Here is a 27365-nt window from a genome sequence, read left to right as displayed (position 1 = left end):
ACTACACATCGACGAGCGAGTGACACCAGTGGCGTAACACCACAGGAAAGTGCCATTTCACCTACAGCAAGCTGTCGATGACGAACTCCAAGACCTACTAAAGACTGACATCATTGACCGCACATCGGGGCCAACTCCGTGGGTATCGCCCGTAGTGGTAGTACCTAAGAATGGGCAAGACAACAAAGTGCACCTGTGTGTGGACATGCGTGCAGCTAACATGGCTATTGAGAGAGAACGCCACCCAGGACCGCACATCAGCGATATGATCGCTCGCCTCAACGGAGCCACAGTACTCTCGAAGTTAGATCTTAACAAGGGGTACCACCAGCTAGAGCTCCAAGACAAGTCACGCTATATCACTACTTTTACAACCCATCAAGGACTTTTCCGCTACAAGCGTCTGAACTTTGGCATCTCTTCAGCTGCCAAAATCTTCCAAGAGGCCATCAGACGTGTCATTCAAGGGATACCAAATGCATTCAACTACAGCGATGATCTACTGATATTTGGCAAGGATCAGACCGAACATGACACGGCCCTAGACAGGGTATGTCACGCCCTGCTGAATGCAAACCTGACTTTAAATGCCGAGAAATGTGAGTTTCACAGATTGACCCTGAAATTCTATGGCCACATCTTCTCCAGGGATGGCATGAAACTGGATCCAGAAAAGGTGTCAGCCCTTGCGGACCCCCCAACACCACGAGACGTCAGTGACCTCCGTTCCTTCCTCGGAATGGCAAGCTATTGTGCACGATATATCCGGGACTTCGCTACTATCAGCCATCCCCAAAGAGAGCTCACCCGTCAATGCCAGCCCTTTGCCTGGACGGATGCCTGTGAACATTCGTTTCACAAAATCAAACAAGCTGTTAGGTCTGCCATCAACCTGGCCTACTTTGATGCAAAGAAACTAACTGAAATTACTGTTGAGGCCAGCCCGGTGGGCCTTGGCGCCATTCTGGCACAATACCAGGAAGACTCAGAACAAAGCCAAATCATCGCGTATGCCAGCCGCAGTCTTACTAGCACTGAGAAACGGTACTCCCAACCGGAGAAGGAGAGCCTCGCGGTGGTGTGGGCATGCGAGCATTTCCATCTCTTTGTATATGGCAAGCATTTTACCATCATCACGGACCACCAAGCACTTGTCACCATCTTTGGTAATCCCAAGGTCAAGATGTCCCCACGTATCCAACGATGGGGATTACGACTTCAGGACTATATATATACACAATTGTTCACAAGCCAGGGAAGTCTGAAAATCCGGCAGACTACATGTCCCGACACCCTCATTCAATCACCAGTGAAGGATGCTCATCGGCTGAAGAATATATCCACTTTGTCATCGACACGGCATGTCCACCTACAGTTCCCCTAGCGGCGATTCAAGAAGCATCTGCCCAGGCCCCCGTCATACATGACGTCACAGATCGCATACACAACAACTCATGGCGACACGTGAAAGACTCTTCTCAGGACTCTGGCCCGAGTTCCCAGGAACTGACTGCGTTCAAACACATTCATGAGGAGCTGTCCATTAGCGAAGATCGTTTGATCCTGATAGGGGAGAGGATCGTAATTCCTCAAAGACTAAGACAAGGAGGGATCAACCTCGCTCATGAAGGCCATAGAGGGATAAGTGCCACCAAAAAGGCTCTTCGAGAACGTGTCTGGTTTCCGACTCTCGATCAAATGGTGGAGGCCACACTCAAAGACTGTGTCTCATGTCAGTTGGTAAGCCGAGACGAACAACCGGCCCCTTTACGAATGTCGAATTACCAGAAGGAGTATGGTAGCAAGTCGCAATTGATTTCTTTGGCCCTCTAAAATCAAGTCAATACATTGTCGTCATCATGGACGAATATTCCCGATTCCCGTTCGCACACCTGGTATCATCCACCAAAGCGACTGCAGTGATTCCCGTCCTCGACGAAACCTTCGCAGCATGGGGCATTCCATTATGGGTCAAGTCGGATAACGGACCACCGTTTAATGGCCACGAATTCGAAGAATTCGCATGACACCTTAATTTTAAACATTAAAAGATCACACCCTTATGGCCCCAAGCAAATGGTATGGTGGAACGCTTCATGGGGACTTTGAAGAAAGCAGTGCAGCAAGTGGAACTAGCTCACCGGGACATCCAACAAGCCCTGAATGAGGTGCTGCGGGCGTACCGCACCACGCCTCACAATACTACTAACCAATGCCCAGCCACTCTGATGCTAGGAAGAGTCCCTCGCACTCGACTGCCCACTCTGGACAGCGCCCTTCAACCTCGTACTGCAAATGTTGATCACAAGACACTAGTCAAAATAGACTATGACAAGAAACTACAAATGAAGACTTATGCTGATAGGCGCATGCGCGCAAGAGACACTGACATCCAAGAAGGAGACTGGGTGATGGTCCGACGTGACCGAAGAACAAAGGAGGACAGCCGCTACTTTGCTCATCCTCTGAAGGTTAGCAGTAGGAAAGGAACTATGATCACGGCAGAGGCCGACCACAAACGGATAACTAGAAATATTTCACATTTCAAAAAATGTAACTCCCACCGGCAACATGAAAGCCAACAGTGTGAGTGCTTCACTGACTCAGAGAGCCGAAGCGAAAGCAGTGATCGAAATTGTCCCAGCCCGGCAAGACAAGACGATACCATGAGCCACCGAGCCAAGACGCCGGAACAGCGTCATCGTCCCAGTCGACAGACCAGACGGCCAAGGCGCCTCATTGAAGAGGTCTAAGAGACAGTAAGACTTTGTTCAAAAGGGGGAGGTGTCATATCGTCAGTGCCTGATCCCTGTCTGCAACAGGATAGGCAGGACAGGAAGGGGCGTGGGGTAGGAAGAGGAAGGGTAGGATGGGAGAGTTAGTTACGGAGCAGATATAGAAGAATAAAAACGTGTTACAACCTGCTCCCGGCTCCTGTCATTAATTAAGGGAAGGCGACAGGTGGGGTGTAGTAAACTCTGGCATACGGCCGAATGGAGTGAAGTAGATACATAAATAAATAAAACACATTACATTGCATGCGCTCCCTAGCCAAATGGCAATGCAGCGCGCGCAATGTAATTTTTTTTATTTATTTATTACTTAACTCCGTTCGGCCCCGGGCTTTATTACCTCCAACCCTGCACCACCACCCCGCAGCACTCCCTCGAGGAGCCGCCACTGTTGCCTTCCCATCTCTAGAGACTCTGGCTTGGCAGCTCAAGCTGCACTATTCCCATTGGGGAAAGACCAATTCCGATTTGCATGGGGCTAGAAAGCAGCCCCCAGTGTTTACTATTGGCTGAGATGAATTCAAACACACGTTCCCATGCTTTAAGTGGGCTAACACAGGTATGAAGTACCTCAATTTTTATTGTAAAAAGGGAGAGCATCACTTTCATTTTGAGATTAAAAGCAAAAGTACTGGTAATGCCTTCCTGAAGGTCTAGGGTCGCATCTTACTACACACTAAACAAACAGCTGCGCCACTGCATTACTGAGCAACCTCTTGTATAGTTTGCCCTACAAGGCTGCCTCAATTGTCCACATTAGCTAAAGTCTTAGTTAAAACTTTATAAAGAAAACTCTGGACTTCACAATACCATATCAAGTTAATATAAGATATAATTCAAGCATTATTATTGTACATATTCAGCATAGAGGCTGACTGAGACAGCGAAGTTACAACTTTAGATTTTGGTGATTGAAGATGCAGAAAGAGCAGATGCCAAAAATGTGAAGGCAACTTCATAACCTTAATCTACCCAATTTGGCTACAAAAGGACTTTGCTAAAAAAGGTAAAAAGGCACTTCATTTTCCTTAAGAATTTTCTCCAGCCATAACAGAACCATGCGCCATGTATTGTTTAAATGTTTCAGTTTAAATGTAAGGGAAATAAAAATTAGCGAATATTTATTTTGTGTGCAGTGAATGTTTGCATTAGTTAATCGAAGTTAGCTGATTGGTGCCACCGAGTTTATCCAAGCACTTGCCAAGATGGAAATAATGCGTGTAGGGTCCACCTAGTTTTGTTTCATAGTTGTAGTTGTATTTATAGATTGGGCCAGGTACAAATTTCTGATGCAAATGGATCTGATACCTCGCTGGCAATGACAAGAAATATCAGTGGAGATTAGCAGTCTGAACAAGAATGAAGGGAAACAATATTATGATCATATGGCATTCATTCTGGCGAAGGGAGGTCCCCAGATAGTGGGATGGTATATATTTCTGTGGACTGGACAATCAGCAAATTTCTTCATGTTTCTCTCCCAAGAAGAAGGAAAAAGAATTTGGGTTGGGGTGAGATTTGGAATTTGACCTTTATATTGGGAGGAGTTCTCCAATAAAGTAAGGATCATCAATTACATACTCTGCTGTCCCGTTCTTTACCCGGGACCCTCAAGAGTTAGACTAGTAAGGTTCTGATTAAATGCGTAGGTGCTATTTATTTCACCAGGTAAATATTATACCATGCAGTTTGTTATTTATTGGGTGAGATAAACAGCACCTACTACTAGTTTCTGGGGAATTACATTTCGATTTTGGTGTTCAATGCAGCAATATCCACATGATACAGTAAGTACAGTATGGTTTTCCTCTGTTAAATTTCAACAGGTTTAAGCTGGCGAAAATGAACAAAGGTTAAGATATTTACCACAGCTGATAATTATCGGAAGCATTGAATAACGCTCGACTCGTAATTCCAATCCGTGCGTAAACAGGTGACTGACTCGTAATCTAGCTCTAAATCACAATATGAAAAGTTTCAATTTCAATCCTGAACAAAATATGTTGGGCCTTATTTATGAGAAAATGATGCAAGCCATTTTGCTGCACTGCGTCAATTTCAAAGCATAGGGATGCTTCATATTTACAACGATATGACAGATCTCTGTGCTCCCCCCCCTGCGCAGGCACACAGTTACTGCCATGCACTGATGCAGGCACCCTTGCACAATGGTGCAAGGGTGCCGGCTTTGCAGGGAGTTTGTTTTTGCACAGGAAGGGTCACCTTCCTGCACACAATCAATCATGAGAGGTGTTTTCTTTCTATGTGCGCTGCAGAAAGCAGCACGCATAGAAAGAAGAAAAAACGAGGAGAAATTAAAAAATGTCTTCTCGTTACAGCGCCATACTCCTCCCCTGGTGTGGCGTAGCATTCTGACACATTCACAGGTTTACTATTTCACGTAAATCTGGGAAAGTGTCTTGTTCCTTGAGTGTTGCATGGGAACACCCACAGCAACACCCAATGAATGCCCCTTTTATGCAAAGTGCTGCGTGAAAAGGGTCCATATTTACAATGACACAAAAAGCCACGCAGGGTGGTTTTGCGTGTCCTTGTAAATATGGGGCAGCACACTGCGCCACTAGTGTGTCATTAAACGCGACATATCGGCGGCACAAGGGGCTTGTAAATAAACCCCATAATCTTTTGAAGAAGCCACTTTTGCCTGAATGTAGGATGTCCTCAGAAAACACGAGGTGTAATTGACCTTAGGTATCATTTCTACAGGATTTTGTAAAAGACTCAGCATAAGACCCTATTTCTTAGAGCTTTGTTACAAGAAGTACTCTCAGAATGTATGTACACACGTGTTTTTCCTGCTCATACTAAACCAAACTATTACATAAATTATTGAAAAAAGTAGAAACTAGAGGGTGGCAGATTATTGCCTCTTTAGCTGACTCCATCATGGATCTCGCACTGTGTTCAATTAACAGTCCCGCTCTGAAGATTCTCATCTCTTTCAGAGATAGTTTCTAGGGCTCTGTCGTTTATTTTACATGGAAAATTTAAATAACTGTTTGTCGCCCATAAGATTTATTATAAATCCCAGAAGTGGTTGTAGACCTCTTAATTACAAATATGGTGAGTCTACATTAATATTGAAGCAGGCTACACATAAGATTCTGCCTGTACACTTTTATGTGGTTGGATTCATATGATAAATCAGTGTAAAATCCATTTCTGCCAAGGGGGTTTCTCCCTGTGAGAAACCGATCAATGTCTGCAATTTTTTGTTCTGTTCCACAGACCAATTGCTAGAAACCCATTGCTTTATCTGTTTACATCACAAATTAAAGCAATTTCAGAACTTTACCAACTCCACTTTTATTATTGCCCAGATGAGGTGTATAACTGGACTAGTATCAATCAATCAAAAAGTCTTTATTTCGATGATTAGTCATAAAAGACAAGAACAATAAAACAAAATACAAGCATGATTAAAATAGAGGGCAAACAATCTAGCATATATAGTAAATTTGATTACAAACTCCAATTTAGGTAAAAAACATCACAGGGATTTGAAGCAAAACAACTATCCGTACTGATGCCGCCATCTTATAACGTGCATCAGTCAAGAGTTCTAGATAAACATCCATACCGTTACTAGAAATTCATCACTAAGCATCCACTTTTTCAGATATTAGGATTACATAACTGACATTATATCCACAGGTTTTGAAGATTGTTAGAATACTCACCGGTCTCAGCAGTGAGTTCGATGCTCTCTCCACCCTGAAGAGCTCTGTTGAATTTCACAATGATTTTAAAAGGCTGCCCTCTCCTTAATATTAATTCTTTGCCGCTGTATACGCTCGTATTGTGTGCGGTTCTGTTTGCAGGGATCTGCAGATTAACCACGTCTGCCAATTGTAGGGCTGTGGAGAGACACAAAATCAGTAGATATTTAACAACGACCTGCCTGCTGCAGGCCTGTAACGAGAAACAAAATCAGTGCACGCATAAAGTGTGCGGGAACCAATGTAATGGATGTAATTCCTGGTTAAATGAAATAATTTAACCTAAACTGACATCAACTGCTTAGATTTCCCTCCTAAACACATTGGAGTAAAACCTTCTAAACACCATAGAGCGCATCACTGAGCAAAATGACCCATTATTACAATTTATTGATGTAGGTTGATACCAATAGTTGGAGTAAATATATGGTTTTGGAGGGGGTTTCACAGAAGGATGTTAGTCTCCTCATCCTTATTCATGGGAGCAGCACATGAACATTAAACAGTAGTAAGGGCAGCTGATGCCTTCTACTGAAGCACGGTATATGTTGTTTTATTGCTAATTACAAATACATGACATATATTGATTATTTGACTCTAGGATGCCAAGCGTCCTGCTTGCAGAATGCATACCCTGATGGGGTTGCCCAGCTCTAATAGATTAATTTGTGGGTCAGGATACAGTTTTCATTAATGCTGCATTTCTAGATATGTATTGTGCAAAATGGCAATACAGACTAAAACAGCCAATTCAAATACCCGAGAGATAATACTGAAATGTTTTAATATCATGGTGGCTTAGATTTAACATTTTTATCACACTGAAATTTGCTTGCAACTCTCACAAGAATCTTCAATCTAGATTTAAGTTTGGACTATCTTGATCCGGACAAATTTAATAAAAGTGTGCAAATCTAGGGTAAGATATATTCTTTGTTATGATATCTGAGAGCTATACATTTTTTTAAAATGTATTTATGGAGTGCATACGAATACCCAAAGGCGTCTAAGCACGAAAAGAAACCTAAAGTGATGGCCAGATCTTAGCAATAATCAAACCTTTGCATTTATATAGAATTAACGAACGAGTGAATAGCCTGGTCTTAAGCCCCTTCCTGAAAGAGAGCAGGTAAGGAGAGTTCTCTAAAATTGTGGGAAGATAGTTCCATTTTGTACAGAACACCTTATCCTGGTTAACCTAATGCATATAGATTCAGTTTCAATTTAAATACCAATGAATAAAAAAAAAATCAATTAATTAGAATGTGTTACAACCACAAATGAAGAGTGTGAACATCAATTTTAGATGATTATGATGATAACTGAATTTAAATTCCATTTTTAACGTTACCTACCTACTCAAAATGCTTAGTTTTGAGACAGGGTGGTGGTACCTGCAGTGAGCGACGCTGTTACCAGTTGAACCTGGTCATGGTTATATGTTATGAAAGGTAAGCTTAGTAGTTTTACAGATTCCATCAATGCAGGGCCTTTCCATCAACATCAAATGCACTCTGGTTGACTTTGCATTGGGTGACTGAGGGAGTGAGGTCCTCTTTATTTCACAGTAACACAGTTCAGATATGATTCATTACAGACGGGGGAAGGCAGGCTCATCAGGAATATCAAGTAACCTGTTCTAAGCTTAAGCTTTTCCTCTGCATACTAAAGTATAGGAGAATCACAAAAATGTATTAGTTGGCAAACTATATCTGAAGTGCCCAAAGTAGGTCCCAGTTGTGAGTCCGCTTAGCGCGGGGACACGCCAGATGGCGTAACCATGCGCTTTAGAAATGTTAAAATAAATAAATAAAATATGATAAAGACAGTTCATGCAGAGGCAATCCAATGCATGGAGGAGGCCAGCTGAAATAGAGCTCCTTCTGGCCGCAGAGTTAGTGGCATAGGGAGAGAAGAGCCCCTGCACATGCATATGTACAATGTCATGAAAAATAAACTGGAGGGTGTTCATAGAAATTATGCTTTTACCATAACCGATCAGAGGTTTGTATTAGAGGTGGACAAAGGTCTGTAAATTTGTTCCACACTCAATATATTAAAGTATTATGCTTGGAGGGTTGTCTGCAGGAAAATGCTGTATCAGGGATGCCCTCATCATGTACAAAAGATAGGATAAGATTGTTAAAGGAGCTGCACTCTAACTGCAATAACAGTTAGGAACACAATTAGAATCTATTGCTGCTAAAGAGGTAGACAGCATTAATTCATCTTCAGATAGCGTTACCCGTGGTCTCGACAGTTTGGGCTGGAGTTTTTGTTATGTCGAGGGTAAAACATAATTGTGAGGGTTTCAAACATGTCTGCTGCTCATTAGTCTGAGAAAGGTAATAAAAACATTTCGAAACAATATAAAGTCCATCCTTTCAAAGAGAGAAAGTTGTTTACAAATGTTTAAAGGAATATAGAATGTTACATCGCTTGCTATCACAGCGCATACTTTTGCAACGCGGTAGTTACAATGACTCGTTGTTAGTACGCATTACCCTTACATCGCAAGTCATTACAACGACTTACAGTTGGGGACTCACTGGACTTAGAAATAGTATTATTTACTATTCCATCTCCAGTTTGCGCAACAGTAGGGAAGGTGTTGGACTTTAGATGCAATACCTTAGCGTTCCCTACAGCAAGTCTTTCTAATGACTTGCGATGTTAAGGTATTGCGTACTAACAACACAGTTGTTGTAACGATCGCGTTGTAATGGTACTTCGTTGTAAAAATAGCGTTATAAACTCTGTTTCCCGTTTAACATTCAAGATGGATGAATCTACAGAGAGTGGCATTCCTGCAGATTTGCCCCGAAATCAGACCACCTGCTGCTCCAATAAATTGCAAAGTATCACACATCTGCATGTTTCTCTCAATGCAGATAACATTAGAGTGCATGATCCTATCGTTAGGAAAAGACCGAGCGAGTACGGCTTTCATAGAAAGGTATCCTGGAGAAAACCCACCCTCTCCAAAAAGAACATTGCTAAATTGCTTAGGATGGCAAAACAGAATGGAATAAACCACAAACTTTCTAGATCAATGTCTTCTGGACAGATGAGGCCAAAGTGCAGTTGTTTGTCTGTAATGCACAACCATATGTTTTGCGAAATAAAATGATCAGTACAGGAACTGGATGCCAACCATCAAGGGCGGTGGAATGGAAGCGATGCAGGAACTCACGCGGGGGTGGCCACCACCGATCTAGAGTGGAGAGGCGGCTGGGTGGGTGGGGGTTGAGGGTGCGTTAGGGGAATACAAATAAATAAATAAATAAAAGACCTGGCTAACACGGCCTAGCAGCTTCTCTCCAGCTCTTCTCTGGTGTTCCAGCAGTCTATGGACCTCAGCACAGGCTCCCCACCCAATCCAGACGCTGTTCTCATGCAAGCCTGGGAGAAGCGCCTGAATTGACCTGAGCGGGCTGGCCTGATGCTTGCTCAAGCACAAGGAGCCTGTGGCTTCTCTCCAACCTGGCTGTGCAACACAGCCGGGTTGGAGAAATAAAAGTGTGCATGTCTGTTTGGCTGACTTAAGACAGCTGGCCAAACTGACATGCACACTTTGAAGAGCCCAGTCGGTCACCGCTCCAGTCCTCTGCTGCCAATCGGCAGCAAAGGACACGCCCCATTTTTCCTTGCTCGGGCAGGCTAGCAGCAGCGGTGCTCCATTGGCAATGTTTCATTGCCATTTTATTTTTCACGCTTATCGCGACACAGTGGGTGGGGTCCAACACCCCCCACCTAATAAGGAAACCACTGAGCTCTTGTTGCTTTTGTTGAGTTTTAATTTAGACTTTTAGTAACAGAGGTAAAGGTGCCAAAAGGTACAGAGGTCAGCAAACTTAGCGCCCTTGAATTGGGCAATAGTATCAGTTGTTAGCTGCAGAGCTTAAAATGGGCAGCAGATGGCAGAGCAATAAGAAATGTTAAATAAAAAAGAGTTATGAAAGGTAACAGTGTGCCCTGTAGGCTAATACTGAAAGCGGAGAGGATATGGCACTAGAGCCAGAGCTGCCGACTTTGAACCTGGGGAACAAGGTTGAGCCTCAGCATCAGCTCAGCATCCTGTGATTCAGGGCAAATCACTTAGCTTTCCAGTGCTTAATTGGAGCCTTGTGCAATTAAACTGGTACTCATGTAAAGTGCTCCAAAACCTTGGTGCTAAATATAACTGCAACAAAAAAGGCTAGTGTCACCAAACTGCACATTTCAGAGATTTCATACATTTGCCGAATTATGCATTAGAAGTACATTATTCATGAAACCAGCGCTGCCTATATGGGTGAGGAGGGAGCTGCTGAAAGTTATGAGAGGCAACAATCAAATAAATCTGGCTATTAAAAATAAAAAAATAAAAATTCAGATGCAGATTGACAAAAGCACCACAAATTGTGCTGACTGATATTCAATACGTTATTAGCACCCCCACCACGCATTGTTAATAAAAGTTAATAAAGAAATTCACCAAATCTACATTGCACTCTTGCCTGCTCTTTAAATGTCACTCCCATAAGACCAATAGGCCTCACCAGTTCGGCCTCTGCATGGCCTGCATGGCCCCTTCACTTCTTCCTTAATCTTTGGCACGGCTGAAGGTGTAAAAAAAGCCCCCAACTGCCTGCACTTTGCTGTTGAATGAAAAGCAGACAACGTGCTGGAGTTGCTGAACGCGTCCCGGAGTCTGAAAATGACACTGGGACAAGTTCAACTTAATTCTGTGGGGCCCAACGTCTTGGCAGGGGGGACGGCGACCACCCTGTGAAAAGAGTGGGTGGACGCCGTGTACCCACGTGTACCCCCAACTCGTTCCCTGCCTGCACTTATTCGAGGTGGCCCCCATCGCATAGGGTAGAGAGCTGAGTGGACGTCTCTGCAGGATTCAAGATTCTTCAAAACTGAACCTGAATCCCCGAAAGTGTTTGTTTGCTGTTTTTAGCCTCTGTTTCTCGGTTCCCTTTCTTCTGCACCTAATTCTGCTCTTCGTTTTGTGAGTGTGTTGAATAGAGACTGCTGTCTGCAAATTGTGGCACTATTGTATGAAAGGGGGGCGTATTGACGCAAGGAAGGGTCGTAGAAGTGACGCAGTGAAATCTATGAGATTTCACTGCGTCACTTTTAGGACACTGTTGCGTCAAAATCTTGCGCCAGCCTCACAGCAGGCGTAAGACTGACGCAGGCCCTTTCACATGGGACTTGCCCCATGTGAAAGGACGCATTGCTGGAGTTGAGTCTCTTTTGTGACACACTCCAGCAATGCGTCACTTTTGCGCTTACAGATACGTCAGAAATACTGACGTATCTGTAACTACTTGCGACATGATGCATCATACATTAAATATGACGCATCAGGAATGTCGCAAGGAGTGCGCACTGAGAAGTGACGCATCGCTGCTTTCACGCAGCGATGCGTCATTTCTCATAAATGAGGCCCCAGGTGCCCTGGGCGACACTCATTCAGAATTACTCTCTTATTCAGTTATCCTGTCCTATGTATAGTTTACACTAGTTCAGATCGAAGATCCGCGTACGCTGAGGAAGCGAGACCTGCTCTCTTGTTTGCCAGCAGAGCACCATCAGCGATGCCCAATGGGCAAAGTGTGGCATCCTACTCATAGCGCTTGAAGGCGGGAGTAATGTAGACACTAGTCAACATGATTACAGGTACACTGCACATCAACTTTGGAGAATTACTTCATTTACCAACATCAGCAGAACGTTGTTCATTGTGACCTCAGCCATTCTGCTCCGCCCCCAGCCCATCTGACACTAGGTGTAATGGAGGGCTTCACTCGCGTTGCCGCTTTCACGTGGGTTTGGCTCGTGGGTTCGACTCCTGTCCACCTCACGAGTCAAAGCCTGAGTCTAGTGTGTTTACTTTTGAAAATATGTATACACGTGCCACGGCCCGTGTATACCCTGTTGTGTTTTGAATTGCTTCCCTCGTGCATGGACGGCTGAGTCTTTCCGTTTGCCATTGTAACCACCGGCTTCACGGAGACCAGACGTCCATGACGGGTGGAGTCATCATTGAAGAGAATAAACTTCCTTACCTGAACCTACCGCTTCATCTTCGTTTATTACATATTTTGGCGACGATCGGGAGACTCCACCCCACCCACGCTGATCTTTTTCCGGATTCAGCACCTCGTCAATTTCGAGTGATGTCATTGGTCGGATGAAACTACCGCTTTTCCAATCAACGGAGTTGCCTTTCTAAATTTCGTCTTTCAGCGACTCCTATTGGGCGGTTACAATCACTTTCTACTCGATCAACCTCATTGGATGTTCCTTTATTCAACAACTTTATTGAGGTATCGGTGAAGACTGAAGACACGACAAGGTACTGTGTTGGTTGAAAGTGTTTATTTAAGGAGCGCATCTTCAGCGATACGCACGTTGTGATTGAAAACATTGCGTGTCACTACAGCGACACGCACGCTTTCGACTTACAACGCTCTTGAGATTTATTTATTTAATTTTGTTTTAACACTTATCCATCGCGTGTCATCTCCAACGATACGCACGTTGTTATATTGCCATTTAACCATTGTGTGTTACTTCAGCGACACGCACGCTTTCAACATTTAATCACAGGGTTGTGCACCGCGTATCACAGCGATACGCACGCTTTTCATTTCAGAATTAGCATATTTACAACAGAACAATCGTATTTAAAGCTTTAATCTTCTCCTTTGTTGAAATTGCATATCCTCATTTTAAAACTTTGGTAATGTTTAGATGTCTATGATTTCAACAAGTTATTAACCTTTTACTTCTACATTGGCATTCAACATGGCTAACAACCAGTGGCACCAGATTACTCAACCTCCACCTTTCTTAGACAAACCTGGCACTCCAGACATAATTTGGTCTGAGTGGTTTGGGTTATTTGAGAACCATTTAGTGGCTATTGACGCTGCTGAATATTCTGACAAAAGAAAATTCGCTATCCTTTTTGGTTGTTTAGGGCAAGCTGGTCAACGAATCTTTAAAAGTATTGTTCCTATAGCACCACCCATTTCACATGATGAAAGTGGGGATAACCTTTGGAACGTTTACATTGAAGCCATTGCAAGGTTAAAAAAACAATTTTGTGATGAACATTATGTTAGAGAGACACAACTTCTATGCCAGGAAACAAAAAGAGGACGAGAAGGTGGAAGAGTACATCGCTGCACTCAGAGTTTTAGCAATCACTTGCAATTTCGAACCTTCTCCTGATAAATTTATTAGAGACCAGTTCGTATTTAATTGTGCATCAAGGAAGATTAAACAGAGAATTCTGGGGTGCAAGAATCCATCTTTAAGTGAAGTCATAGACCTTGCCCTTAGCATTGAACGTTCTACATTAACCAGCAAAGTTGTTATGGATCAACCTAAGCAGGGTGTTAATGCTATAGACTGTTATGACTCTGATGAAGGAGAAACTCTGTGTACCATTGCTAATAAAGGCAGAGTTCAATCCAATAAATTTAACCAAAGGAAAAAAACGTATTTTTGTTATAGGTGCGGTTCAAAGGATCACATTGGGAACGCCCCAAATTGCCCTGCTCTCAAGAAACGGTGTTCTATTTGTAAAAAAATTGGACATTTTCAGGGGGTTTGCAGATTCGCGAAGAAACCTCCGAATGTTAATATGGTAGACTTTGATGCATGTACTGAATCTTTTAAGAACATTATCGTAACTCTTGATGCTAATGGTGACATTGATTCTATTAAGGGTCCACTATGTGCAGCTATTATTGATAATGTGCATCTTCAAGTCATGGCGGATTCAGGCTCCCCATACACTATCCTTAGAGATTCAACTTTTTACGAAAAATGGGACAAAAGAGTCGAACTGATTGAATCTGATGTTAATCCACTAGCATTTGGGGAGAAGAATATTAACATGCTAGGGTATTTTGAAGGATTAGTCCAATGCTTGGGGAGGGAGACCGTCACTAAAATTTATGTAGCAGAAAAAGGCAAAGACATCGTGGGCTGGAAAGACTTAGCCAGGATGGGTCTTTATTTAGTTCCAGGTGATGAGAACCCCATCAAAGTTGGGAAGTTACCTACCTTTAAAACTGATTTACCTGTTGCTGTAATTGATGATCATAACACAAAGGTTCAAGAAATTTTGTCAGAATTTAAACCAGTGTTCATGGAAATGGTAGGGAGTGTCAAAGGATTTGAGCATAAGATTAGACTGATACCCGGGGCACAACCAATTGCTCATAAAGTTAGAGCTGTCCCACTGAGCGTCAGATCTGAATTAAAAATAATGTTGGATGATTTGTGTAAACAAGGTATCATTTCCCCCATCAATTCTTCACAATGGGTCGCACCAATTGTAGTCGCACGCAAAAAGACAGGGGAAATTAGATTATGTGCGGATTTACGCTCATTAAATAAGAACATTATCGTTGACTGTCACCCGCTACCAAGAATCCACGAGCTTCTGGCTAACATAGGCGACGCTAAATGGTTTTCTTTGATCGATCTGAGGTCAGCGTACCATCAGGTGTCTTTAGCGAAGGAATCCCAAGAGCTTACCTCTTTTATTACTCCTTTCGGAGCTTTCAAATTCCTTCGCCTCCCTTTTGGGTTAGCGTCTGCTGGAAGCGTTTTCCAGAAGCTGATGGATGTATTGTTTCAAGGTATAGCGGGTGTGCAGGCGTACCTTGATGACATTTTGATTTTTGCCAAATCATTAAACGAACATGACGTTATTCTCAGAAACGTGCTTTCAATTTTAATGTCTAGGAACATGACTGTTCGCGCAGACAAATGCAAGTTTGCAGTTAACAAGATTGATTATCTGGGGCATACAGTCTCTGACCAAGGTATCACTCCCAAGTTTTCAGTCATTAGAGCCATTGAAGACGCAAAACCTCCTCCTGATAAGGATGCCTTACGATCCTTCCTAGGACTTGCAGAGTATTATGCAAGGTTTGTCCAGTCGTATTCCCAAATAGTGGAACCTTTAAGGAAGCTTTTGAGGAAAGGGTCTAGTTTCGTTTGGACACAGGAGTTAGACAAGGTTTTTTGTGAGATCAAGAAGATGATTGTTTCTGCTAAAGCCATACATGCCTTCAGAGAAGATGCCATCTCAGTTATCACTGTGGATGCGAGTATTTCTGGTCTAGGGGCAGTTCTTACACAGAAGGTGAATGGTCAGGAACAAACTGTGGCGTTTGCGTCTAGGGCACTCAAAGAGTTCGAACAGAGGTACAGTACTATCGAAAGGGAAGCTCTGGCTTGTGCTTGGGCGGTCCACAAGTTTAAAATGTACATTTGGGGTAGGAGATTTGAGTTGGTCACTGATCACAAGCCACTAATTTACATCTTTGATAAATCCAGTTCAGCGTCCATGTCAGCTCGACTGATGAGATTAGTCTCAAAATTACAAGAGTTCAATTTTTCTGTTAAGCATATTGTTGGTGGCAAGAATTTTCGGGCTAATTGCCTATCTAGAATGGCTATGGAGAAGGACGATGAGGAGGATTTTCTTGTAGAGGACGTCGAATGTGTTACCTTTGTGGATGCAGTGGATGAAATTAGTGATGTGATTTCTGAGGGTGATTGGAAGGAAGCCACTGCTTTAGACAATGTGTTGTTAAAAGTGATAGAGTTTACCACACGGTGTTGGCCTGAACCGAGAAGTTTGAATGGCGATCTGCGTAGTTTTGCCCAAATTTCTGAGGAACTGTCTGTTGAGAACGGCGTAGTACGAAGAGGTGAGAAATTTGTCCCTCCTTTTAAACTGAGAGAGTCTATTATTAATAAGGCTCACCAAGGGCATCTGGGGACAACTAAAACCTCTATGCGCATTAAGCAACACTATTGGTGGCCCTCAATTGATGTCCAAGTTAAAAATTTGATTGACTCGTGCCCGGAGTGTTTATTATCCGATAAACATTGGCGCACACTGAAAGTTCCCCTGCACCCCACGGATTTCCCTAACTCTCCCTGGGAGAAAGTTGGGGTAGATTTTTCGGGGCCATATTCCATTCTCCAACAGGAGAATAAGTACATTATTCTTTTGGTGGACTATTTTTCAAAGTGGATGTACTTTGATTTTGTTAAAACTCCTGATTCAGATTCCACAATAACCTTTCTCAAGAGGGTGTTTGATTTGGAGGGATCTCCCAAGTTTATCGTCACAGATAACGGGACTCATTTTGTTTCGGATAAAATGTCCAAATTTTTGAAACAATTAGACATCAAACAACTCAAAGTCTCTCTTTATTCTCCAGCTTCGAATGGTCTTGTCGAGAGGGGGAATAAAGTGATCAAAGAGGGTGTTCAGACGGCGATTTCTTGTGGTTACAATGTGGTCGAATTCGTAAAGCAAAAAGTGTGGCACTATAATACCTCTCCTCATTGCGTGACTGGGGTCTCCCCGTTTTCCTTACTGAGAGGTAGAGAGAATCGTTCTGTTCTATTTCCTTCCTGGTTGCATCAGGACTCTGCTGGTAAAACTATCGATTTGGATTCCGTCAAGAAATCTGTTCTAGAAAAACAGAGCCAAATGAAGTTACAGTTTGATGGTACCTCAGATGGTAAATTGGTGGACCTGCTGGTTGGTGACTGGGTTTTAATCAAGAATCCAGGTAGGGTAGTTAAAGGACGCTCAAAATTTTTTGCACCCATTCAGGTAGTTAAAGTGAGTAAGGGAGCGGCCTTTCTGGGAAAAAAGGGTTGGTGGAACAAACGCCAACTAGTGAAAGTCTCTGATCACCAAGCAGAGATTATCAAAGGTAGGAAGCATAATGGTAACTCCGGTAATTTGGATTGGAGTTTTTGGATGGATGCCCCTTCTGTTTCCGGTGTTCCTAACCATTCCTTTTCACAAGCCCCTCAGTCTTCGGGGCAACCCTCAGGGGAGGTTTCTCTGGATTCCCCAAACGTTGTTGTTAGCCAGGATGTCCCTACTCACACAAAAGTTTCTTCTTTCGGCAGACACATCAGGGCTCCTGAGAGATATAACGAGTTCATTAAATTTTAGGCATTTGTGTTACTTGTGGTTAAATCCATTTTAATTTCATATGTTTTCTCTTTCCATTTTATTGACTGTTGTAAGGGGGAAGGTGGTGTAATGGAGGGCTTCACTCGCGTTGCCGCTTTCACGTGGGTTTGGCTCGTGGGTTCGACTCCTGTCCACCTCACGAGCCAAAGCCTGAGTCTAGTGTGTTTACTTTTGAAAATATGTATACACGTGCCACGGCCCGTGTATACCCTGTTGTGTTTTGAATTGCTTCCCTCGCGCATGGACGGCTGAGTCTTTCCGTTTGCCATTGTAACCACCGGCTTCACGGAGACCAGACGTCCATGACGGGTGGAGTCATCATGGAAGAGAATAAACTTCCTTACCTGAACCTACTGCTTCATCTTCGTTTATTACACTAGGGTAAAGTCAGAGCACTTCTAGTCCAATTAATCCGCCAAGCAGCAGCCTTTTCATTGGAACCATCCTTTTACTAACTTAAAAACATCCGAACCAATGACAAGGCACCAGTGAGTCACCGAGACTTGCTGAAGTGTGATTCACTATCCTCAAGTTAAGACCTGTTTGAATGGACCTAATTGAAAGAAGACTTTTCTATATTGTTCAAGATACTTCCTAAGTTTGTACAAGTGATACTGTAAAGACAACACCCTGAGGGCAAAAAGTTGTTTCTGTTTCAAAGAAAAAATAATCCTTTCTGAGTTAACAAAAAGCTAAGCAAGTAGCAAACATGATCACGTGACAGCTCAGTGGATTCATGATTTTGCTGTAGACATCATCTGCATAGAGGTGGGGTGGACACTGCAGATTCGAGCAGGATGCTTGGGTCTGGCTCATTTCAGCTAAAGGCCCTCTTGGATCTTCGAGACAGAAACGAGCGGAGCCTTCATGTTGCTGTTGACGTATCCCCCCCACAGCTCTCCAAAGGCAGAATACATAGAGATCCCCATTTAGTGATTCAGTTGTATAACATGAAATCATGGAATGAACCCCGACCTAACCACTTGAGTATACTGTGTGATCCTGGGCAATTATCTTATTTCACTCTTCCTATATTTTTTCCTTAGTCTTCGCATTTGGAAGTTACATAAAATACATCAGTTCCGGATGTGCGCTGTGCAAAGACCTCCACGAAATGTTTTCCTATAATGTAATATTGTTCCATCTATGATAACAACTTAGGCCACATATGGGGTACCTATGGCAAAAAACTACCACCAGGTTCCCTAATGGTACTGTCCTCAGGGTGGTGGGGGACATGAGTGACGTTTTCTAAGCTCTTGTTCAAATCACTTCTAATAAACGCCACTCGGCAGCTACTCGCGGCCCGCGAAGGGGGCCACCCTAAAAGGGCGGCCTTTTAGTGCAATTTGGGCACAAACCCACCCCTTCTAATGCAAGGACTCAGGGAGGAGCCCCCCCTTGCCTTAGGGGCACTAGGCGTGTCACTTCCGGCAGGTCGAGGAGATGGGGAGGGTATTTATGCCTCCCCCGGCTATCCTGGTATCCTCTTTGCGCTGGACACGCCATCTCCCACCCTACCACTTACTGGCAGGCAAAGTACATAGAACGATGTCATGTTTTCTTTGTCGTTGCAGGTGAAGTTACAGGTCGCTGGAAGCATATGGGTACAGAAGGGTACCTCTGCAAGAGCACAATAGCGGTGCCATAGCCAAATCCCAGGAGCCTCAAGGGAGGGTCCTGGAAGAATTACATTGGTGCCCTGTTAGTCCTATGGGCAGTTGTGGGCCTGAACAACCGGGGGCTTGCCTTGCTAAGCTCTGCCCTGAAAGGGGCGTGAGTAATAAGGAACCAATGTGTCACGTGATCCGGAAAGAGGATCACCCCATAAGGTGAAGCACTGATTGGGTTCTCCACAGTGCTTGGCCCATCAGGCGGGCAGGGCAGCATAGGTTGGTAACAGCTGTCTGCCCTTGGATCGCCCATATAATAACCCACCATATTGCATACTTTTGTATGGAATAAACCTGCAGCAATATTTTTCCCAAACAAAAGTTGTGTTGTGTATTTATTTATTCATGCATGCTCTGTTGTTGTGTGGGCGGGGTGTGTTGTCAATATTGGCACTAAATTCTTTGATACAGTGTAGAGTACCTAAAAAAAAACATTCCCATAAGTTAAAGATATATACATTCTTTTTTAATTCTGAAGAGTCTTTATCATATTTTTACAAGTCCCTTGCTGAATGATTTAAATGCCAAATATATTGTTTTTGGGCTATTGGGGCCACGTTGGGGCACTGACTCGGCTATGCCAAGGCCCTCCCTAATAATTTGCTGGCTTGCCCCTCTGTATCGCTGTGACCTTGGAGTTACATCCATGCTGTTCCAAGTCTGTGGTTTTAATCCTACCGATAAAATTAAAAAACTCTTTGTTTACCTTGCAGCCCTTTCACCCTTTGCTGACACTAGTCGGGGATTGATGCGCATACGATGAAAGGAACAAGCAAGCTGTATTTAATGAACTTCAGCATTCCCTGAGTAAGCGCATAGGAGGGGAAGGTGCAGCCGGACGGATGGGGAACCAGCCTCAAACATGTACAAGAGTGGGCATAAACAAAGCCCTGGAAAGCGCTGGGTGTAGATTGGTCAGCGTGGAAGAGCTCAGGAGTCACCTGGTTGCAACTGGGAAATGGTTTGGCCACTCACCCCACCTCTTAAAGGGCCAGCAAATCATTGAATTTTACTGGCCCGACGGTGACGGGGACATAGGGTAAGCAGCTCGCAATCCTAGTTGCAAGAAAATTGTGTTTGGAGAGCTGGGCATTGCTGGAGTGAAGCTCGTCTGGGTGGATTGAAAAGTACTAGGAGTAGGAGCCACAACTGGAGTGTGAGTATGGGCAGAGCAAGGCCAAATCAATTTCCCACTGCAAGGTACCATGCCTGGTACTCTGAGTGCTGGCACCTGTCCTGGTGGCTCTTGGAGGGAATGCTGCTAGCCTGCCAGGTACTGGAGCGAAGATGAGGACGACAAAGGAGGAGCACAACCAGAGAAATGCTGAAGCGGTAGCCAGAAGAAATATGAGGGACCAGAGCTGGACAGCAACTTGCAAGGGGTACTGGAGAGAATGTGGACATTGGTGGCAACTCGGCACAAAGACTTGGGCAGCAAGCAAGTGATGGTGGTGCTCCAGGTGGACAGGGCTGGAGACCCTTCAGGAACTGTCAGCAAGAGGGCTGAGGGGTCACAAAGGTGGGGTCCTCGCAAAGGGAAGCTTGCAGCCGGAACGTCGGCTACTGTGGGGAACCCTATGAAGAAGCAGCAGGTGTGGACTAGGGTGAGGAGGCCAGCAACATAACTGCCCTCCTGTTGGAACCTAATGTTGTCAGGTCACCTAGGGTAGCCTGGTCTAGGGTAAAGCAATATCAACAGAGGCACATGTGTAAAGGTTGCAAACCACACAGCAGCAACTCAAAGCAATTCCACTCAAAAATGACGCTACACCAATCTTTGTGGAAAAATACGAATTGTTTTATAAAAATATTTTGGTTCTTCTCTATATCTCTTTTCTTTTTACATCAATATTTCTCCTTATTTCCTTCTCACTTTACTTAACAGATTACACTTACAATTTCATTTCACAATTCTTTTGTCAATTTCATTGTGGTTCCATATGGCTTCCTTTACATTTACTTAACAGAGCTACACAGTTGAATTCACAATACACAGGAATGACTTTACTTATTCCCCGTTCTGCTCTTTGGACTACCCTTCACTTTTCATATCAGATTATTAGCAGAAAGACACAATATCTATTGATTGAGCCTTAGACTTAACAGGTTCGATTTGACAATACTCTAAGAAACCACAGGCATTCTACCCAGGCTGCTTCCCAGTACGGATAGTAGTGTTCCACAGTTAACCTTAGTCAGTTATGAAGCCTTCTCTTTCTCTACTGTGAGGGGACTCCTTTGGGATACAAGAACCGATCGCTTACACTGAGTTCCGGTGTCTTTAGTCACTGGCTGGATGAACAAGGGGGGGGGAGTCTAGGCACACCGCAATATCCCCACACTCCTTACTTGAGTCGGTACAAGTGAGCATCTCTCTCCGGTCTAAGTTCCGACTTCAGGGGCCTCCTCTGATCCCTACCGGCGCGTACCTCAGGGCTGGTTCCCCGCTTGAACCTGCGTCAGCCCTGTGAGGAGTTCGCGCTCAGCGTAGGGCCCGCTCCCCGCCTCGGCTGCCTCAGACACTTCTCTCCCCGGCAGCGCTCCTGCGCACGCGCGGGAGAGTAGCGGCTCGGAACGGCGGCTGCTCCCCTCGCCAGTACAGGAAGTGGCTCACCTCTGGGCCTGCTCGATCCTAGGCCCCTCCTGTGAGGACAGTGATCACCGCCGAGAGCCTGTGCAGAAGCGCGCTGCCAGTATTCAGTCGGCACTTCGCTCCGCTCCACACTCAGTCCACGGCCCCACTGACACCTTGGAGGTGCAAATCAGGGGTAAAGTTCCACACTCCAGGGCTCCAAACCTCTATCTCCTGCAAATCGTTCTATCCCTTCAAACTGGACAAGGATGGGTGAAGACTTGGCTTAACACCTCACACCCTCCTGAGCTGGAGTCACCCTGTCCAGGGTCCGCAGGATGGAACTAACTGAGTCAGACCTACAGAGGCGGAGGGGTGGTGATCCCTAAAAGGGGCAACCCTTGGGAGGTAAGCTACCCTGTGAAGATCCTACCCCTTTCCAGACCCTTAACCTATACTCCAGCTGTTCCTCACTGACAAGACAAAATGGCTGACCAGCATTCCGCCTTATATAGGCTGACCCTCAGAGGTCCAGAAGGGACCAGAAGGTTCTGGAATGCCTTATGCTATCCTATGGGACAGGTCTCAGGTGTGACAGTTGTGACAGTTAGAAGCCACCATCTTGTGACTCCAAGTAGATTCCTGTCAGGAAAGGCATTTAGGACTGAGGTGAAAGATTATGAAGGTGAAAGAGCACCTATCCCCCAGACCAACACCATAAAAATTTAGTGGACACAAAATATATAAAGGCATGAGGGGTAAAAAGGGGACAAAATAAATAATAAATTGGAGGGACTACGCAAAGGGCCAGACAGGTCTAACACCTCCCCAGAAAGGTCATCCCACAATGAGGATGAGAGTGATCATTGACGGATGATGGCGCCTATAGCCAATAAGGCGGCGGCCACAAAGCCCATAGCACAATAGTCCAAAGGCAAGACAGGAGATAATGGTGAGCCACAAGCACACAGCCTGGGTGGGGCGGGGGGGCAGCCTAGCGATGGTAGTGCACCATGTACCACCGGGTCATATCGGGTGGAATTGCTAACTATGCAATGCAAGTGGGGGGTACTTAATAGGACAATGCAAGTTGCCTTGAGACACCAAGCCAATGTGGGGAGGGGGCTACAGGGCAGCCAAGACTTCACAGGGCAATGACAGGGTGGGCCAGGGGCATGGGGACAGGGATTATCCCCTTTTGCCTGTGCGCCATGGTGGCCTTGACTGGACCCGTGAGCCCTCTAGCACCACCCAGCACCCCCATATCTTTGGCACAGCATGGGTGCATGGCCAGGACTTGGCAACGGGGCACCAAAAGCGCCAGCTGTGGGTAAACCACAGGTGGGAGCACAGGAAGGAGGGGCGGCAGTAGGACAGCCCAATGCCGAGAGGCAACAGGGTACCTCAAAAGCAGCAAGGGAGGCCAACAAGCAAATAGGTGACACAGTAGGCAAAGAGCCAAAGGCACAGGTGCCCAACGATCTCACAAAGGCCTGGGTTGGGGCAGAGAAGCAGTAGGGTGAGAAAGTCAGCCCGCAAGTGAATACTTCAGGCCTTCACCAGGCGACCCACCAGTTATAGCAAGGGAAACTGGTTTGGCCAGCCTGATACCATTATTGTGCAAGAGAGGATCTGGTGCAAGGCGTATGTAAACATTTTCTCACTGTTGGAAGTACTCCAGGCAGGGTTAGACCTAAAAGTACAGAATAAGAAGGATGAGGATAAGAGGGAGACATGGAAGCAGCGAGTGGAGCGTAACATTGAGAATTGGCTTCAGCCTTCAGAACGTTAGCTAGCGTGTTTGTGGAGAAGTCCCTGCAGAGCACAACGGTTCTTACACCAGCAGAAAGGGAACGAGGTGCAGCTAAAATATCAAGGGAATGCCTTGCTCTTGTATGACGAGGGCTTCATTTGAAAGATGTAAGCCTGTCTGTGCACAGACTGAGACCACCAGGATGTGGAAGGGTATACGACCCATATGATGGCTGTCTCGGAAGAAGTCAGTAGTAAGGAATCGCCTTTCTGGGGAACAGGACATAAAGGGAGGCTGGTTGGGATTCGCCATGAAAACAAACCAAGGGAATATATGGGGGAGGTAAAGCAAGGAAAAGCCGGAACACAGCATGCTGGAGGTTTGCCAGGGATGATTGCAGGTGGGGACCACACAAAGCTGGGTTTCTGTTGCAGTAACCCCCTGCACATTTTTCGTCAGATTTTTGATGCATTTTGACTTGATGTGCCCTGGGTCCCTGCCAATCAGGTTCCCAGGGCTTGTGTTCTTTGCCAAAACTATACATGTATACCCCCAATTTGCTCCTCTTTGGCCACATGTAAGTCACTTGTAAAATTTTCCATGGGTACCAAGGGCACTGTGACCAGGGAAGGCCTCTAAGGGCTGCAGAACATACAGTGCCGCCCTTAGAGGTGCTGTAACGTTAAAAGACGCACACCACCATTGCAGACTAAGTGTTTTGGTGCAGTGGAAAGTGAAGAGCCGACATGGCACAGATTCCTGTGTATCATGCCTGCAAAGCACTGCCTCTCGTATAGGTAAGAAACCCTCTAGCTGGGTGCACTTTACCACTGCTGAGGGTAAAGTTGCATGAACACTGGACCCTTGCAGTGTCAAAGTCCATTCTTAGAAATTGTAAGTGCAACAAAGCCATAAAGAGTATATGATCTGGGAGTTTGACATTATGAACTCCACAGCACCATAATGACTTTACTGAATTCCGGGAAGTTTGGTAGCAAACTTCTCAGCAAAATAAACCAACCCTAATGCCAGTGTGGGATTTATTATGCAATGTATTCAGAGGGCATCTTAGAGATTCCCCTGAAAAACAACCAGCCTCTGGTGGGTTTCCTGACTGGTAAACAACAGCCAGCCACCATGAGACAAGTTTCTGGACCCCTAAGGTGAGAGCCATCACTCCCTGGGCCCATAAATAAAGGACCCTCTCCCAGGTCAGAGAGAGCCATCTGTGGCAGAGCCGCTTCAAAGGCCTTGTAACATGACCCCAAGCCTCTCCTGCTATCAGGAGCAGGCCCCTTCCTGTCTCCCCCCCTTTCAGTAGGAAGATAGGCAGAAATAATTAGAGCAGCCCATAAGGTTTGCCCACCTCTGCCAACCCCACCCCTCAGGTAGGGGAGGCGAGGTGAAGCCCACTCTTCGGTGCTCGCCATCTTGCGGATGGCAGGCACTCTCCAATCAGGGTTAGAGACTGTGCCCACTCCCCCACGTGGAGTGAGCACATCAAGGGTATAGCCACCCTAAGGCTGGTAGCCCATTAGCTACTGACCTCAAGACCCCTAAAACACCCCATAAATACAGTGTTTAGGGGGCAGCCCTGAACTCAACAGTAGATTCCTGCAACCTAAGAATAAGGAGGACCAAAGAAGAACTGACTTGGCCCCAGCCCTACCTGCCCGTCTGCAGTTTCCAGAGGTCCAGTGCCAAATGTCATCTTCTCCTGCAGCCAGCAATCTCCAGAACCCCTGGGAGGACTGACTGCCTTCCTCAAAGATGGGATCTCCTGTGAACAACCACTCTAATCAAAAGAAACTCCCAAGACAGACTCTGAGCCTGCTGGGGACAAAGAAACCTGATGCCTGGAACCACCACTACAACCGACGCCTATGGCCCAAGTTAGAGCAATCTGAAAAGTAACATACAAACTAATCTCAATAGTAACTGAAAAGTAATTCCAACTGTTTTATGAACAAGTGACTTACCTGTAACCAATATAATTGCATTCAACTGCTTTCAAACTGTATTTAACTGAAATATTCTTGCTAAGTATTATTACACTTAGCTGTACCAGGCCTGGCTTGGTTCTAGAAAAACAAATACAACTAAATAATATTATTATACAAAAAAGTGGTCTGAGTTCTGTCTTTGAGTGTGTGACGTCATTTTTTGCCTGCAGTGGGCACAATAAAGGCTTAACACTACCCTCTGATAAAGCCTTACTGCTCGCCCACTCTACCACAAATAGAGAGTATGGTATTATCTATTTTTACCTCTGCCTACCTTTGGGAATCTACTGGACTCTGTGCACACTATACCTTCATTTGGTATAGTATATACAGAGCCAGTTTTTTACAGGGACAGTCCTGTAAGTTCAGGGACACCTGCAGCAACTGCGAAGAGGCACATTCAGCCATCGAATGCAAGAGGGCCAAAGTGGAAAGGGAATGCCAAAAAGACAGACAACAAAAACTAAGAGTTTGGAAGCAGTGACACTGGAAGTGGAGTATTTGTTCCCCACACAATTGCCCCACCAGTAAAAACTGCAACTTTGCTGCAGTTATTGAGCATCTACCCTAAGGATAAAGATAAACAGTTACTAGCAGTCCAAGGCCCCCATAATTCCTCATGTAAGCCAAAACGTGAAGTCAGTCAGGGACATCCTGCCCATGGCAAGGGTAAAAAGAAGGCAGGCAGCTCCGCCAGGGCAGGATCGCCAACTCCTTTCTCAGAATCCCCATGCAAAAACTGTGTGGTGCCACCGCTAGGGTTGGTACTGAAGAAAGAGCCCAGTCACTTTAGACTAATTCACCACCTGTCACATCCAGCTGGAGAGTCGGTAAGCAACTGGCTGGATCAGGACAGCCGTTTGGTATCCTATGCCACCTCATATGAGGCCATAGACCAGATCAGGACAAGCGGAAACGGGTCCATGCTGGCCAAGGCCGACATCCAATCGGTATTCCTCTTGCTACCTGTGCACCCAGAAAGCTATCACTTGCTAGGTTTCAAACTAGGGGAAGATAGGGGCCTGCCAATGGGGTGTGCGATCACCTGTGCTTCCTTTGAGGTCTTTAGCAGCTTTGGGAGACGTATTTATTATCTGGATGATTTTTGTTCCTCAGCAAACGGGCTCCTCTGAGTGTGCAGGTCTGTTGGGGCAGTTTGTGGCCTTGGCTGAAGAGCTGGGGTGCCCCTAGCTCAGGAAAAGACATTTTTCTCTACTACACAACTGACCTTCCTGGGCATTCAGTTAGACACCATACAGGACTGGTGTTGACTACCAGCAACAAAGGTGAAGGACCTGAAGAACATGATGAGGGTAGTGCTAGGGAAGAAGAAAGCTACGCTCGCTGAAATTCAAAACCTTCTACGCAAACTTAAACTTCACCAATCCGGTGATCCCAGAAGTGAGGACGTTTGCCAGGCAACTGGCATGCTTAACAAGATGGATTACTGAGAGACAGCGGATGGTCAGTCTGATACAGGGGTAAAGGAGGATCTACAGCAATGGGCAGCATTCCTAGCCATCCTTAATGGGACCCTGATCTGGTGGAAATTCTGGATGACAGCAGAGCAGCTGGAACTGTTTACTGATGCAGCTGGGAGCGACACCTTGTGGGTCATCTTTGGCTTGGCATGGGGTGTGGTGTACTGGCCGGCAAGTTGGCATGAAAATTGGAGCATCAAGACATTGGCGGTACTAAAACTCTTTCCAATCATAGTCGCCATCTCTATATGGGAAGAGCGTCTCGCCAGCAGCAGGTTACATTATGGGTAGATAATCACACAGTGGTCCAAGCTTTCAATTTGGG

General features: G+C 45.2%; 1 protein-coding gene across 1 annotated transcript in view; it reads right to left on the bottom strand.

Moving 5' to 3' along the window:
- Positions 1–27365, bottom strand: part of LOC147705983 (protein-glutamine gamma-glutamyltransferase E-like) — a 201081-nt gene that overhangs the window by 161438 nt on the left and 12278 nt on the right. The window contains exon 2 of the mRNA XM_086929013.1: positions 6494–6670. Within this exon, the coding sequence (XP_086785139.1) occupies positions 6494–6670 (177 nt within the window). The remainder of the gene's footprint in view (positions 1–6493; positions 6671–27365) is intronic.

The sequence above is a fragment of the Lissotriton vulgaris genome, chromosome 7, assembly GCF_964263255.1.
Source record: "Lissotriton vulgaris chromosome 7, aLisVul1.2, whole genome shotgun sequence".
Taxonomy (NCBI): domain Eukaryota; kingdom Metazoa; phylum Chordata; class Amphibia; order Caudata; family Salamandridae; genus Lissotriton; species Lissotriton vulgaris.
Note: the sequence above shows the minus strand (reverse complement) of the source record. Positions and strands in the feature narration are given on the sequence as shown.